The sequence below is a fragment of the Octopus bimaculoides genome, chromosome 5 (assembly GCF_001194135.2).
Source record: "Octopus bimaculoides isolate UCB-OBI-ISO-001 chromosome 5, ASM119413v2, whole genome shotgun sequence".
Lineage (NCBI taxonomy): Eukaryota > Metazoa > Mollusca > Cephalopoda > Octopoda > Octopodidae > Octopus > Octopus bimaculoides.
The window spans coordinates 121925777-121937576 of NC_068985.1; the positions used below are offsets into that span (position 1 = coordinate 121925777).

Here is an 11800-nt window from a genome sequence, read left to right on the forward strand (position 1 = left end):
TCCTGTTTGTTTACAGTCTTTATTGCACCTGAACATCTGCCACAAACAAAAACTAACTTGCTAGTTAACCTGCCTTTGATGTTGCTGCACCTCTTATGTGTCCATAGCTTGCACCGGGTACATCTTATAGAGTTACTACCTACTCCTTTTCTACATACTGAGCAGGGCCATCTACCTGAAGGGGTTTGTGTTTTATCTACCTTCCTACTTATTAGGATTTTGGTTTTAGCTAGGTTGACTCTAAGGCCCTTCAATTCTAGACCTTGCTTCCACACCTGAAACTTCTCCTCTAGTTCTGATAGTGACTCCGCAATTAGGGCAAGGTCCTGCATAAATAATATATCCTGTAGCTTAGATACAAAGACCAATGGAATCAGATTCTTTACTTTACCTTTTATCTCTTACTTGTTTCAGTCATTAGGTTGTGGCCTTGCTGGGGCACTACCTTGAAGAATCTTAGTTCAATTAATCAACCCCAGTACTTATATTTGTTAAGGCCTAGTACTTATTCTATTATTTCCTTTCTGCTGAACTGCTAAGCTACGGGGACATAAACACACCAACACTGGTTGTCAAGCAGTGGTGGGGTACAAACACAGATGTAAAGACACACACACACACACACACACACACACACACACACACACACACACACACACACACACACACACACACACACACACACACACACACACACACACACACACACACACACACACATGGTGGGTTTCTTTCACCTTCTGTCTCTCAAATCCACTCACAAAGCTTTGGTTGGCTCAAGGCTATAGTAGAAGACACTTGCAACCATATGGGTGGGAAGCAAACTTCTTACCACTAGCAGTTCTCAACAGGCTCCATATGGCTCTTGGGGGTCCATAAAAAATGTTGTTGTTAAAATTTATCTCCAATAAATTGGTTATTCTTCTATAATACTCAAAATATTTTGACAAGTTTTAATAATATTCAATTATAAAAATATAAGATTTTTTAAACATTGAATGGCTATGAGGGGTCACCCAAGTAAAATAGGAATCATAGATAAGAAAATGGTTGAGAAACACTGACCTACATGAAAACAAAAGAGAAAAAAAAAATTAAAGGAAGGGCAATTGGCCATAGAATACTGCCTCAAGAAGTCTTGCCCAACCCATATCAACATTGAGAAAGCAAACATAAAAAAACAATGAACAAAGATACATTAGTATACATTATAATTTTACTCTTTTACTTGTTGTGAACGTGTAATATATCTTATACTTGTTAATTCCTATGAATATGGATCTTTATTTACATACAGTGTGATCTCAGAGTTCATTCCAGCAGACATGCTCTTATATCACATTTGTGGTAAGACATGTAAGTCACGCAGTCTAAAAAGTCATTTAAATATCCACAAATAACTTTGTATGGAAAAAAAATCGGCAATATGTTTTATTCGCCATAATTTTTTTTACACTTGAGTATATCGCTATAGTTTTCAATTTCCAGGTTGATGTTGTTTGTATTAAATTTCTCACATTATACATAAGTGAATGTGGTTTGCATGTATGCAAATATGAGAATTTGTGAATGTGTGTCTGCATGCACGTGCATGCACATATATATGTATGTGGATATGTACGTACTTGTTTCAATTTCAACAGGAAATCAATGGAAGAGATATACTTGACCTTGCCCCTATCATTTCACTCGGCTTAAAACTGCAGAAAATATATTCTATTAACACACCATTGCTATCATCTCCACATTTCAGCACTTACATCACCACCATCACCATCTCTCTCACAAATAAATACTACCACCAGGCATGGCTGTGTGGAAAGAAGTTGCTTTCCAGCCACATAGCTCCTTGGACAAGTGTCTTTTATTGTAGCCCTAGGCTGACCAATGCCTCGTGAGTGAATTTGGTAGACAAAAGCTGAAAAAAATCCATCATGTGTGTGTGTGTGCATGCACATGCACGCATGCATGTGTATGTTTGTGTTTGCCCACCCCACTACTTGATAACCAGTGTTGGTTTGTTTATGTCCCTCTAACTTAGTGATTCAGTAAAAGGAGCCCAATAGAGTAAGCACCAGGCTTCAAAAAACAAAAGTACTGGGATTGATTTGTTCGAGTATTTGGATTAAGTACTGAGGTTGATTTGTTCAAGGTTGTGCCCCAGCATGGCCACAGTCTAATGACTGGAACAAGTAAAAGAAAACAGCACCAAAGTAATGAAATGACAGAATCATTAGAATGTTGGATAGAATGCCTTGTGGTATTTGTTCCAGTTCCCTGTGTTCTGAATTTATATCCCACCACAGTCAAATTTGCCTTTCATGTTTTCAGGATCAATAAAAAGAAAAATCTTTCAATACAGGATGGTAGATTGTTTGTGGGTTGGATGAGATGCTTTGTGATACCAGGTTTTCAAAGAAACACCTGCAATGAAACTGGTGCCAAGTGATATTAGCCAAAGTTGGCTACCCTTCCCTTACATATAAACATTAGTGCTACAAGAGGGAAAATTCACATGCATAAGCAACTGATTTTCTTACAAAAAAAAATCTTACTCAGGCCTGTGTTCATATATAGATGCTTGATCAACATTGACTGATGGTGATCCTATTACTACCACCACCATCACAAGAGCCAGGGAAGGGGTCTTGACACTCCTTCAACCTACCAGAAAAAAAGCAACCAAATCCTTCTTCAAATTCCATCAAAGCAATTAAGATGATTCAAGTTGATCCTCATAAAAATGTGTGCAAAAAAGAAATTAGTAAATAAGCAAATATAAAACCTTAAATAAAATTTTACTATTACATTTATTTTTTGACAAAACTTTTTTTTGTTTGCAAAATTATATAATTTACATATTTACTCTTATTTTTATTTTTGTTTACCAGAATGTTATTAATACTTTCACAAAGACTGCCAGTCATGATCGCTGTACGTTCATTGGTAATGTCACAGTTGGGAGAGATGTCACCATCAAGCAATTGAGGGAATCCTATACTGCTGTTGTTTTGGTAAGGCATCCACTAAAGTAATGTACACTCACACACACTCTCTATCTCTCTCACTCTCATCAAAGATAATGTCCTTTTCATATGTTCAGTATTTCTTGAGTATTCTACCACTTCTACAATAACTTCTACTCTTCTGGAACTACCATCTGTGTCAGCTTGCACCTATATGTACCTGACACAGTTACTTATCTTTTCCTCATTGCTTCTATTTGTCTTCATTCAGATTCCATACAACATACTTCCTCTAATCTTTCCCAAAACTGTCTACTTCTCCCATTGTTTTCAAGCTGAAAATCAGCTGTCTTAGGTCCCCAAATCCAAGAGGTCCTGAGATGGGGACTCCTTCCACACCACCTCAGGTTGATTACTAGCTCTGTGATTGTGTTTGCCTCTTCACCACTTGACAATTGGTGCTTGTTTGTTTACACCCCATGACTTAGCAGTTCAGCAAAAGACGCAGATAGAATAAGGACCAGCACACATTTCCCTCACTATCCTCTGGAGCAACACTTCCATTCTGTCTGCTAATGCCATAAGAAATGTTTCCATATTGCAAGAGGCAAGATTCTCAATTAATAGAAGCTTCATGTATAGGAAAGTTGGTTATACATCATTAGATGTATACCTGACTTTCCTATATAAAATTAGAAATTAACGGAACGCTGAACTCCAGACTATCAACATAACAATATTTATTTAAAGGTGAAATATATACATCTTTAGCTCTTGTTTGTTGAGACGTCTTCTGTGTGTGTGAGCATGGTTGTTGGGACGTTGGTATGTAGATGTGAGACGAGCTGTCTAGCGTAAGTTCGGAAGATGGAGAGAGACAGCTAAACACGTCCTTGCTCAATCGCTGGCCAGCAAGAAAGAGACAGAATGAAGCGGGAAAGCTTGGTTGTTGAATTCCACGCATGCGTGAGACTATGCATGCGCACGGCGTTACTACACATGTAACTAAACTAAGTCCTTTTTGTTTCTTAAACTCTGATGCATCTATGTTTTTATAACTGTAAAGCGTTCAGTTTTAAATCAAAATTTGGAAGAAATAGATCTTTTAAAACCCTTTCCAATATGTTTATTATTAATTTCAAGAGAACATCCTGATGATTTATGCAACAATGTAGAGGTTCCAAGATTGGCTCTTTTCTTCTGGAATATGTACAAATGTCATAATACACCATAAAGTTAACACATAAGTACCAAACTTAAAAATGAGCACTGGGATTGATTTATTCGACTAAACCCTTAGAGGTGGTACCCCAGCATGGCCATAGTCCTATAATTGAAACAAAGAAAAGATAGAAGAAAAAAGATGTGTGCATGTTTGGTGATACAAACAGGAGAAATGGAACTCAAATAACATATATATTTATTTATGTTATTGTAATATGTATTGTAATGTTATTGTAAGTGACTCAAGTGCCTAGAGTATCGTTTATGGCAATCGTCATACATATGATAGACTTCTACACAACTTCTATGCACCAAATTCCGGTCGCAAGATTTTGGTCAGTTTGGGACTACAGTATGAGTCACATGTGCAAACTGTTAACTTCTCAACTACACAGCTGTGTTGGAATACACTTCAATGGTTTTGTTTTGGGGAAATTTCTTTTTTAACAACTACATGCCTAACTTAACACTTACCACTAAACCATAAAATAGCAACTCAATCTGCTATCAGTCTACTAAAATGTAAATAGAATAAATAAGCATTTCCTCAATATCAGTCTGTCTCCTGCTTAGGTTAGCATTTTTAAACTCATTGATGAGAGAACTGAATAAACAATAAATCATTACTTTATTTTTTTTTATATATATATATCTTATATTTTTAGATATTCATATATTTTATATTTAGTTGTTTATTACGTTTTTGGACATTTTTTTTCTATTTCCAGGCTTATGGAGCAGATTCTGAACGGAAACTAAATGTTCCAGGGGAGGTAATCTAGTTTTTCTCTGTTATACGATAATTTGTTTTACTATTTATATTTTACAACCGAATCAGTTATAAATAATTTATAGATAGAATTTTGAAATTATTAATTCTATAAATGATTTTGATTGATTAATTTCTTAGTTAAGAGGTATTGTGTTGAGGAAGTTAATGCGAAAATGTATATGAACTTATAAAATTGTTTCCGTTAAAAACCCAAAACAAAAAAACAAACGAGAACCACATGTAAAGTAAGCAGATATATTTATTTCGTAAGATAACGAACCTTCCAAGAGTACTCTTGTTTATTTACTTTACTCTCATTCTAAAATGAATAAAATAACTGGTTAAAAGCTATTTCAGCATACAGTACGAATACATGTATGTATTTCATCATCATCATTTAACTTCTGTTTTCCACGCTATGGGTCGGATAGTTTGACAGGATCCGTTGAGTCACAGAGCTGCATCATACTCTATATCAGCTTTGGCATGGTTTCTATGGCTGGATGCCCTTCTTAATGTTAACCAATTCACAGTGGTTACTGGATGCTTTTTTCATGTCACTAACATCAGTGTACAGTTCTATATTTAAGAGATGAGGAATTATTTACATTTGACGGATATTTGTCCTCATCTTGTTTGTTGTTAACACAACGTTTCGGCTGATATACCCTCCAGCCTTCGTCAGGTGTCTTGGGGAAATTTCGAACCTGGGTTCTCATTCCTAACGATGTTACTATTATTATATTATTATTATTACTATTATTAATCAGGTCGCTGCCGTGAATCGAACTCGGAACCTTGGGGTTAGTAGCCCGCGCTCTTAACCACTACGCCATATGCCCGTGGGCATTAGTGTAGTTGCCAAGTAATTTGCAAAACAGGAAAGAACAAGAAGATGGAAATGGGGTGGGGAGGAAGAAGCCCACTTGATCAAGTGGTGGGGTTGGAAGTATTTAAGCAGGTGGAAAGGTTATTTTATGCCAGGATCAAGCAGGGGCAAGCAGGTGTCTTACAAAAGAGATAATACATAACTACCCTGTATTTATATAAGGGTAGATGGGAGTATCTTGGAAAAGGTATGATGGTAGTGATAGGTTGCCAGAGCAAAACCTTCAAGAAGCAAGAGATTATATATCTATGTATGCAAAAACGTGTTTTATAGGAAGAAATTTTCTCCCCTTCCAAACATCTGAAATGAAATTTTCCTTAAAAGATTTAGAAAATATCCATTAAGTTTCCTCTCTCTTTTTTCAGTAAATCTGTAAAGAATAGCAAATGTATTTGTTTATGTATGCCACATAATAAGAAAATGTTCTTTTGGTTATCATTGCCGTCTCTCTTTACTTGACATAATGCTGCTTTCTGTCCCTTCTTTTACACTTTTTCTCACAAGTCGTAGTGCACCTGAGTACTGTATACAATAAGATCATCATCATCGTTATGTTAAATAATGATGAGCGTTATTATTATTATTATTATTTTGGTTTAGTTCAGGTTTGGTCTTATTCCTGGTAGGATTTATGTGGGTAATGGGTTACTACCTGTAACCTTAGGTATCCACAAGTTTTCAACTGTCTTTCAAGTGCTTAGAACCCTCCTGATAATCCTTGTCCTCTGTAGGAGCTATACCAGGCATTCTATTCCAATCTCCTTCAGCCATTTGTCTGTATCTTTGCTTACTGTTCACAATACACCACTTATTATAGCTGTGACCTTTATTGTTCTAATGCTCCAAATTCTTCCTATTTCAAATTTCAATGGATTGTATTTTTTTCTTTTTTGTCCTCTTTCTCTACAATCCTGGACATGATGGGTTGATCAGTAAGCAACTTTGCTTTTCTTTATCTATAATTGTTGTGTCTGGTCTATTATTTTCTAACTTCTTGCCTGTTGGCATTAGGAAGGGCATCCAGCTGTAGAAACTGCCAAATCAGATTGGAGCCTGGTGTAGCCATCTGGTTTCACCAGTCTTCAGTCAAATCGTCCAACCCATGCTAGCATGGAAAGCGGACGTTAAACGACGATGATGATGATGATGATTATATATGTTTGGCTTTTGCTTTGTATTTGTACAAGTTGACTCCAGTCTCACCCAGAGACCTCAAGAGATAACGAGTTAGAAGTTCAAGTTGGTGTTATGACTAGGGTGCCATATTTTTGATTTTGCACATGTTGTTCTAGAGAATGTATGTCAAAACAAGAAAATTAGAAGTTCGTTTTAAAAGTAATTTGATTATTAGATGATAGTGTGGTCTTAAGATGACAGTAAGAGGTGTTTGTTATTATGTACATTTAAAAGTACTTTTGACAATATTTACAAATTAAAATGTTTTAGGGACTAGATAGACAATAAATATCGTTTGTAGGATATGAGCAATACCCATGTGCACTATTTTAAAAAATTTCTTCCATTTTTGGATTTTCTGGTATCTGAGATAGGTAGCAATCAGCCCCTTTTGCTATCATTCCTAGGGTAACTATGTCAACAGGCATGGCTTTAGTCTTGAGGTTCCACATTTTGCTAGTTCTATTTCAAGGTCTTTATATTTGATCAGTTTTTGGTAGGTCTTCACAGATGCATTTATGTCAACTGGAACAGTTGTATCAATGAAAAAGCATGATTTTTGTCTGAAATCCTTCAATGTCTGACCTATTTCCATCTATCTTTCTAAGCACTGGAGGTAGTTTGTGTTCCCACCAGTTTTTATCATGAGGCAGGTCCATTATTATTATTATTATTTGGGTTGTGCTATTTAATTTAAGGCAGTGCACTGGCAGAGTTGTTACCAAGATGGACAAAATGCTTAGCGGCATTTCTTTTGACTTTATGTTCTGTATTCAAATGCTGCAAGGGTCAATTGAGGAAATAAGTACCCATTGCGCAATAGGGTCTATGTAATCAACCAGCTCCCTCTCCCCAAATTTCAGGCCTTGTGTCTATTTTAGAAAGGATCATTGTCATCATCACCATCATCATTATTGTTCAATATTTGATTGTTTCAGGCAAATTTCTACTGCAGCACCTGCTATATCTCTGTGTTGCTGACTTGTGTGGTCTTGTTTTTCTTGGTGTTGGAGGAGTACAGACTCTACCTGTTATTGTACTGCAATCTGTTATGGAGTTTGACGTGTATCTTTTGTTGTGTTAGTGTTTATATTGTGTGTTGTGTGTGTAATGTGAGTCGTGTTCTTCTTTTGAGTGGTCAGGTGAAACACTGGAGTTGATGTAAACAACTAGTCTCCTACTAACTGATAAGTTACAGGGATGTAAACAAACCAGGACCAGTTGCCAAATGGTGGTAGGAGACAAACACAAAGACATCTATGATGGTGTTTGGTTTTATGCAGCCTAGCAATGCATGCAGGCCTGGAAAACCCTCACCATCAAGTCCCCAACTATTACCACCAATCCCTGTCCACATTACTAGAGAACCTTCTAGGCACAGAAAAACTTCCAGAAACTGTTGCCAACACACCCACAAAGCCCAATCACTACTCTAACCCTAACCCCAATGCTAAACCCAGGATGACTAGGAGGTACTCATCTCTCCAACAGACAAACATAATCTGTCTAAATATACAGTACCATGTTGTTGCATATATTTTCCGTTTATTTTATATTTAAATCAAAAGTCTTTTGTGCAAATAATGTTTAATAAAGTTTTTTTTACCAATGTAGAAACTGCCAAATGTATTCTCAGCTCGACGTTTTGTTGGCTGGTATAATGGTTTGCCTGAAAACAAAGATGTAAGTACAATATACATACTTAGATTTTTATTTATCAACCTTTATGTTTTAGTTAAGATAGAAAACAAATTCATAACAGTTGTTTTGTGTGTACGCATCTATGTGCATGTGTGTGTGTGTGTGTGTGTGTGTGTGTGTGTGTGTGTGTGTGTGTGTGTGTGTGTGTGTGTGTGTGAGCATGCACATTTATGTTGTTGTTTAACTCCAGATAAACATTGAGTTATCGGACCTGTAATCAAAGGCATTCCAGCATAAGGTGTATGATTAAGAAGCTCACAGTGCAATCACCTGATTCTAGGTTTGACCCCACTGCATAACATATTCAGCCAATGTCTTTCACTGTTGGCATGGGTGAGCTAATTCTTTGTGAGTGGTATTTTATTGATTGGGATGGTACGGAAGCTTGTTGTGTGTATTACTAGTAACCCTTTATGGGTTTCACAGTTTAAAAAAAAAAGTTTCATTTTTTTGTATATCTAGAACTAACGTAGTTTAATGTGTTCTTCCTGTTTTAAGGCAGTTGTGTTTGAGGAAAGGGAAGTTAACTGTTATCTATAAAAGGTCAAAGTAATCATGCTGAGGTTTCCCCATTTGGTTTGTGTGCAATTTTATGTCTTTCCTTCTATGTCTATGTGAAAGATTAGATATTTGTGTGTCACCCATGTACCATTCATATGTAACAACAGTTCTAAGTTCTGTTATTATTTGCAGTTACCAGTTGACCTTAATGTCGAAAGTGTTGCAATCATAGGACATGGCAATGTCGCTTTAGATATTGCAAGGATTCTGTTGACCCCAATAGATCTGTTGAAAGTAAGTGTTTTATGCTGCTTTTTTTATCATTTAGTAGTAAGAAAAGGTAGTATCTATGGCCCGGAGACTCGTGAGAAAGAGGGGAGAAAGTATTTTCACATCCTTTCTTTCTTTTTTTTTTTCTAAAGGGAGATTTTGCTACTTTTTTGAGCAAATCAGGTGATCATATAGAGAATAGGCAGTTACATTTCACCTTTTTTGCCCCTTTAACTGTTTAACATTTAAACCGGCCATATCCAACCAAAATATTCTACCTGTTTTATGTTCAAACCAGCCAGATGTGACATCTCACACTTACCTTACAATGTCATGCTAAAAATAAGCTATCACATCATTGAAATATCAAAGCTGTGAGATAATGCATATTAAATCAAAATGATGTAAACAACTAAGCATTATATTTGACAGGATAATCTGAATATTAAAGAGTTAAAGACATCTACAGCTCACCTGTTTACAGCTTCATTCTTGTTTCTAGGCAACCGATTTTTTTCTTTTTCTTTTTCCTCCCCACCACTTTTTTTTTATGCATCAGGAGAAATAGGTTTTAAAAAATTTAAACTGAGAAGAAAGGAGTAGAGTTGATAAGTTTTTCAGGCCTCCATAGACTGAAGGATAGAGTTAATTGATAAAGTTAATTCAGTTAATGTTCAGTTTGAATATTTTTGAAGGTCAGTGGTTAAGAGTAAAATAAAAATAGGATGGAAATTCCTGGGGAATTTGGTTCTGTAGGAGAAAGCTTGACCAAAGTGCCTTGTGTAGGACACCTAGAAGATGATACATAGTAAAGGTGACCAAAGTATAAAAAGCAGTTACTGGGGCACTGAGATAAAGAAGGCATAATACAGGGGTCCTGAACTATTTTTATATGTATGAGCCCCTTTGATTACAATTTTATTTTGGTGGACCTCCCATAACCATTCAATGTTTAAAAACTAGTTTTATAGAAACTTCTTTCAAAATTCCGATTTTGTTTTTTACACAAAATTCCTATTTTGTTTAAACTTGTGTAGGTTGAACTATGTAAAATGTTAGAGAAAGAAACCTAATACATGCATCTAAAGCAAAATTTTTTCAGGGGCCCTTAAAATACTATTGTGGATCTCCAATTTACTATTTTGCTGCATGCACCTTGCAAAATTTTATATTGGTCATCAGGAGTCATATGGACCTCAGTTGAGAACAACTGGTCTACAAGTTGAAATATTGTAGAGGTGACAAAGGTACAGGAGGTTAATGAGATCCATAAGTAGAAGTGGTATACAGTTTGGATGGAATTGGTTTGCAGTCTGCAAGCTCAAAGAAGCAAAGACCATTATTGTAACAATAAAATAGACATTTAGAGGAAAAGTCACAGTTTGACATGTTATTGATTGCTGTTGCTAAATGAAAGTTTTTCTGTCAGGTAATAAACCATTTTTTATAGATGTAGAAGAGAATGAAACACCAGAAAGATGTTGCTGGTGTCTTATTTAAGTTAAGGAAGTCATCTGTCATCTATTTAATACAGCTGAGCAGGGGTTTCTTTCCAAGGGGCAATCCTAGTCAAGAATTTTTTGAAGAAGATCAATGATTGCCTATGTATGTAAGTCTACTTTTTCTCCATGTCACTGGTGATGTCCAAGTAAAAAGCAAGACCAATATGGTTTTAGGTGTGGGTGTGGCTGTGTGGTAAGAAGTTTGCTTCCCAGCCACATCGTTCCAGGTTCAGTCCCATTGGTCATGTATCTTCCACTATTGCACTGAGTTGACCAAAGTCTTGCAAGTGGATTTAGTAGGTAGAAACTGAAAGAAGCCCATTGTGTGTATATATATAGTGTTGGGTATGTTCCTGGTAGTATGCTGATTAAAGTAAATTCACTGCCTGTGAATCCATGGTAATTACACAATCATCAATGGATCAACCTCAGGAATTCCTTAGTGTATTTTGAGTATAAAACAAATGAGAGAGATGGAAAATGGAATACATGGGAAACTTTATTGCTCACAACGATCATTTTGACACATCCTGCATCCAATCCCTTGTGAGTGAGAAACTATACAACTAGTTGTAGTGCATCCCTCTGTGAAGGATCATCTCATCAGATAATGTAATAAGAGATGCTTCTGCACTGAGGGATGCACCACAACTAGTTGTATATTTCTCACTCGCGAGGGATCAATGCAAGATGCATTGAAGCAGTCATTGTGAGCAATAAAATTTCTCGTTTATTCCATTTTCTGTCTCTATCATTTGTTTTATAAATATATATATATATATATATATATATATATATA

At 36.0% G+C, this 11800-nt stretch overlaps 1 protein-coding gene across 3 annotated transcripts in view; it reads left to right on the plus strand.

Moving 5' to 3' along the window:
* Positions 1-11800, plus strand: part of LOC106882139 (NADPH:adrenodoxin oxidoreductase, mitochondrial) — a 150501-nt gene that overhangs the window by 124021 nt on the left and 14680 nt on the right. For all 3 annotated transcript variants that reach the window (XM_052967978.1, XM_052967977.1, XM_052967979.1), the window contains exons 4-7: positions 2892-3014; positions 4919-4963; positions 8642-8710; positions 9422-9523. In XM_052967978.1, the coding sequence (XP_052823938.1) occupies positions 2892-3014; positions 4919-4963; positions 8642-8710; positions 9422-9523 (339 nt within the window). The remainder of the gene's footprint in view (positions 1-2891; positions 3015-4918; positions 4964-8641; positions 8711-9421; positions 9524-11800) is intronic.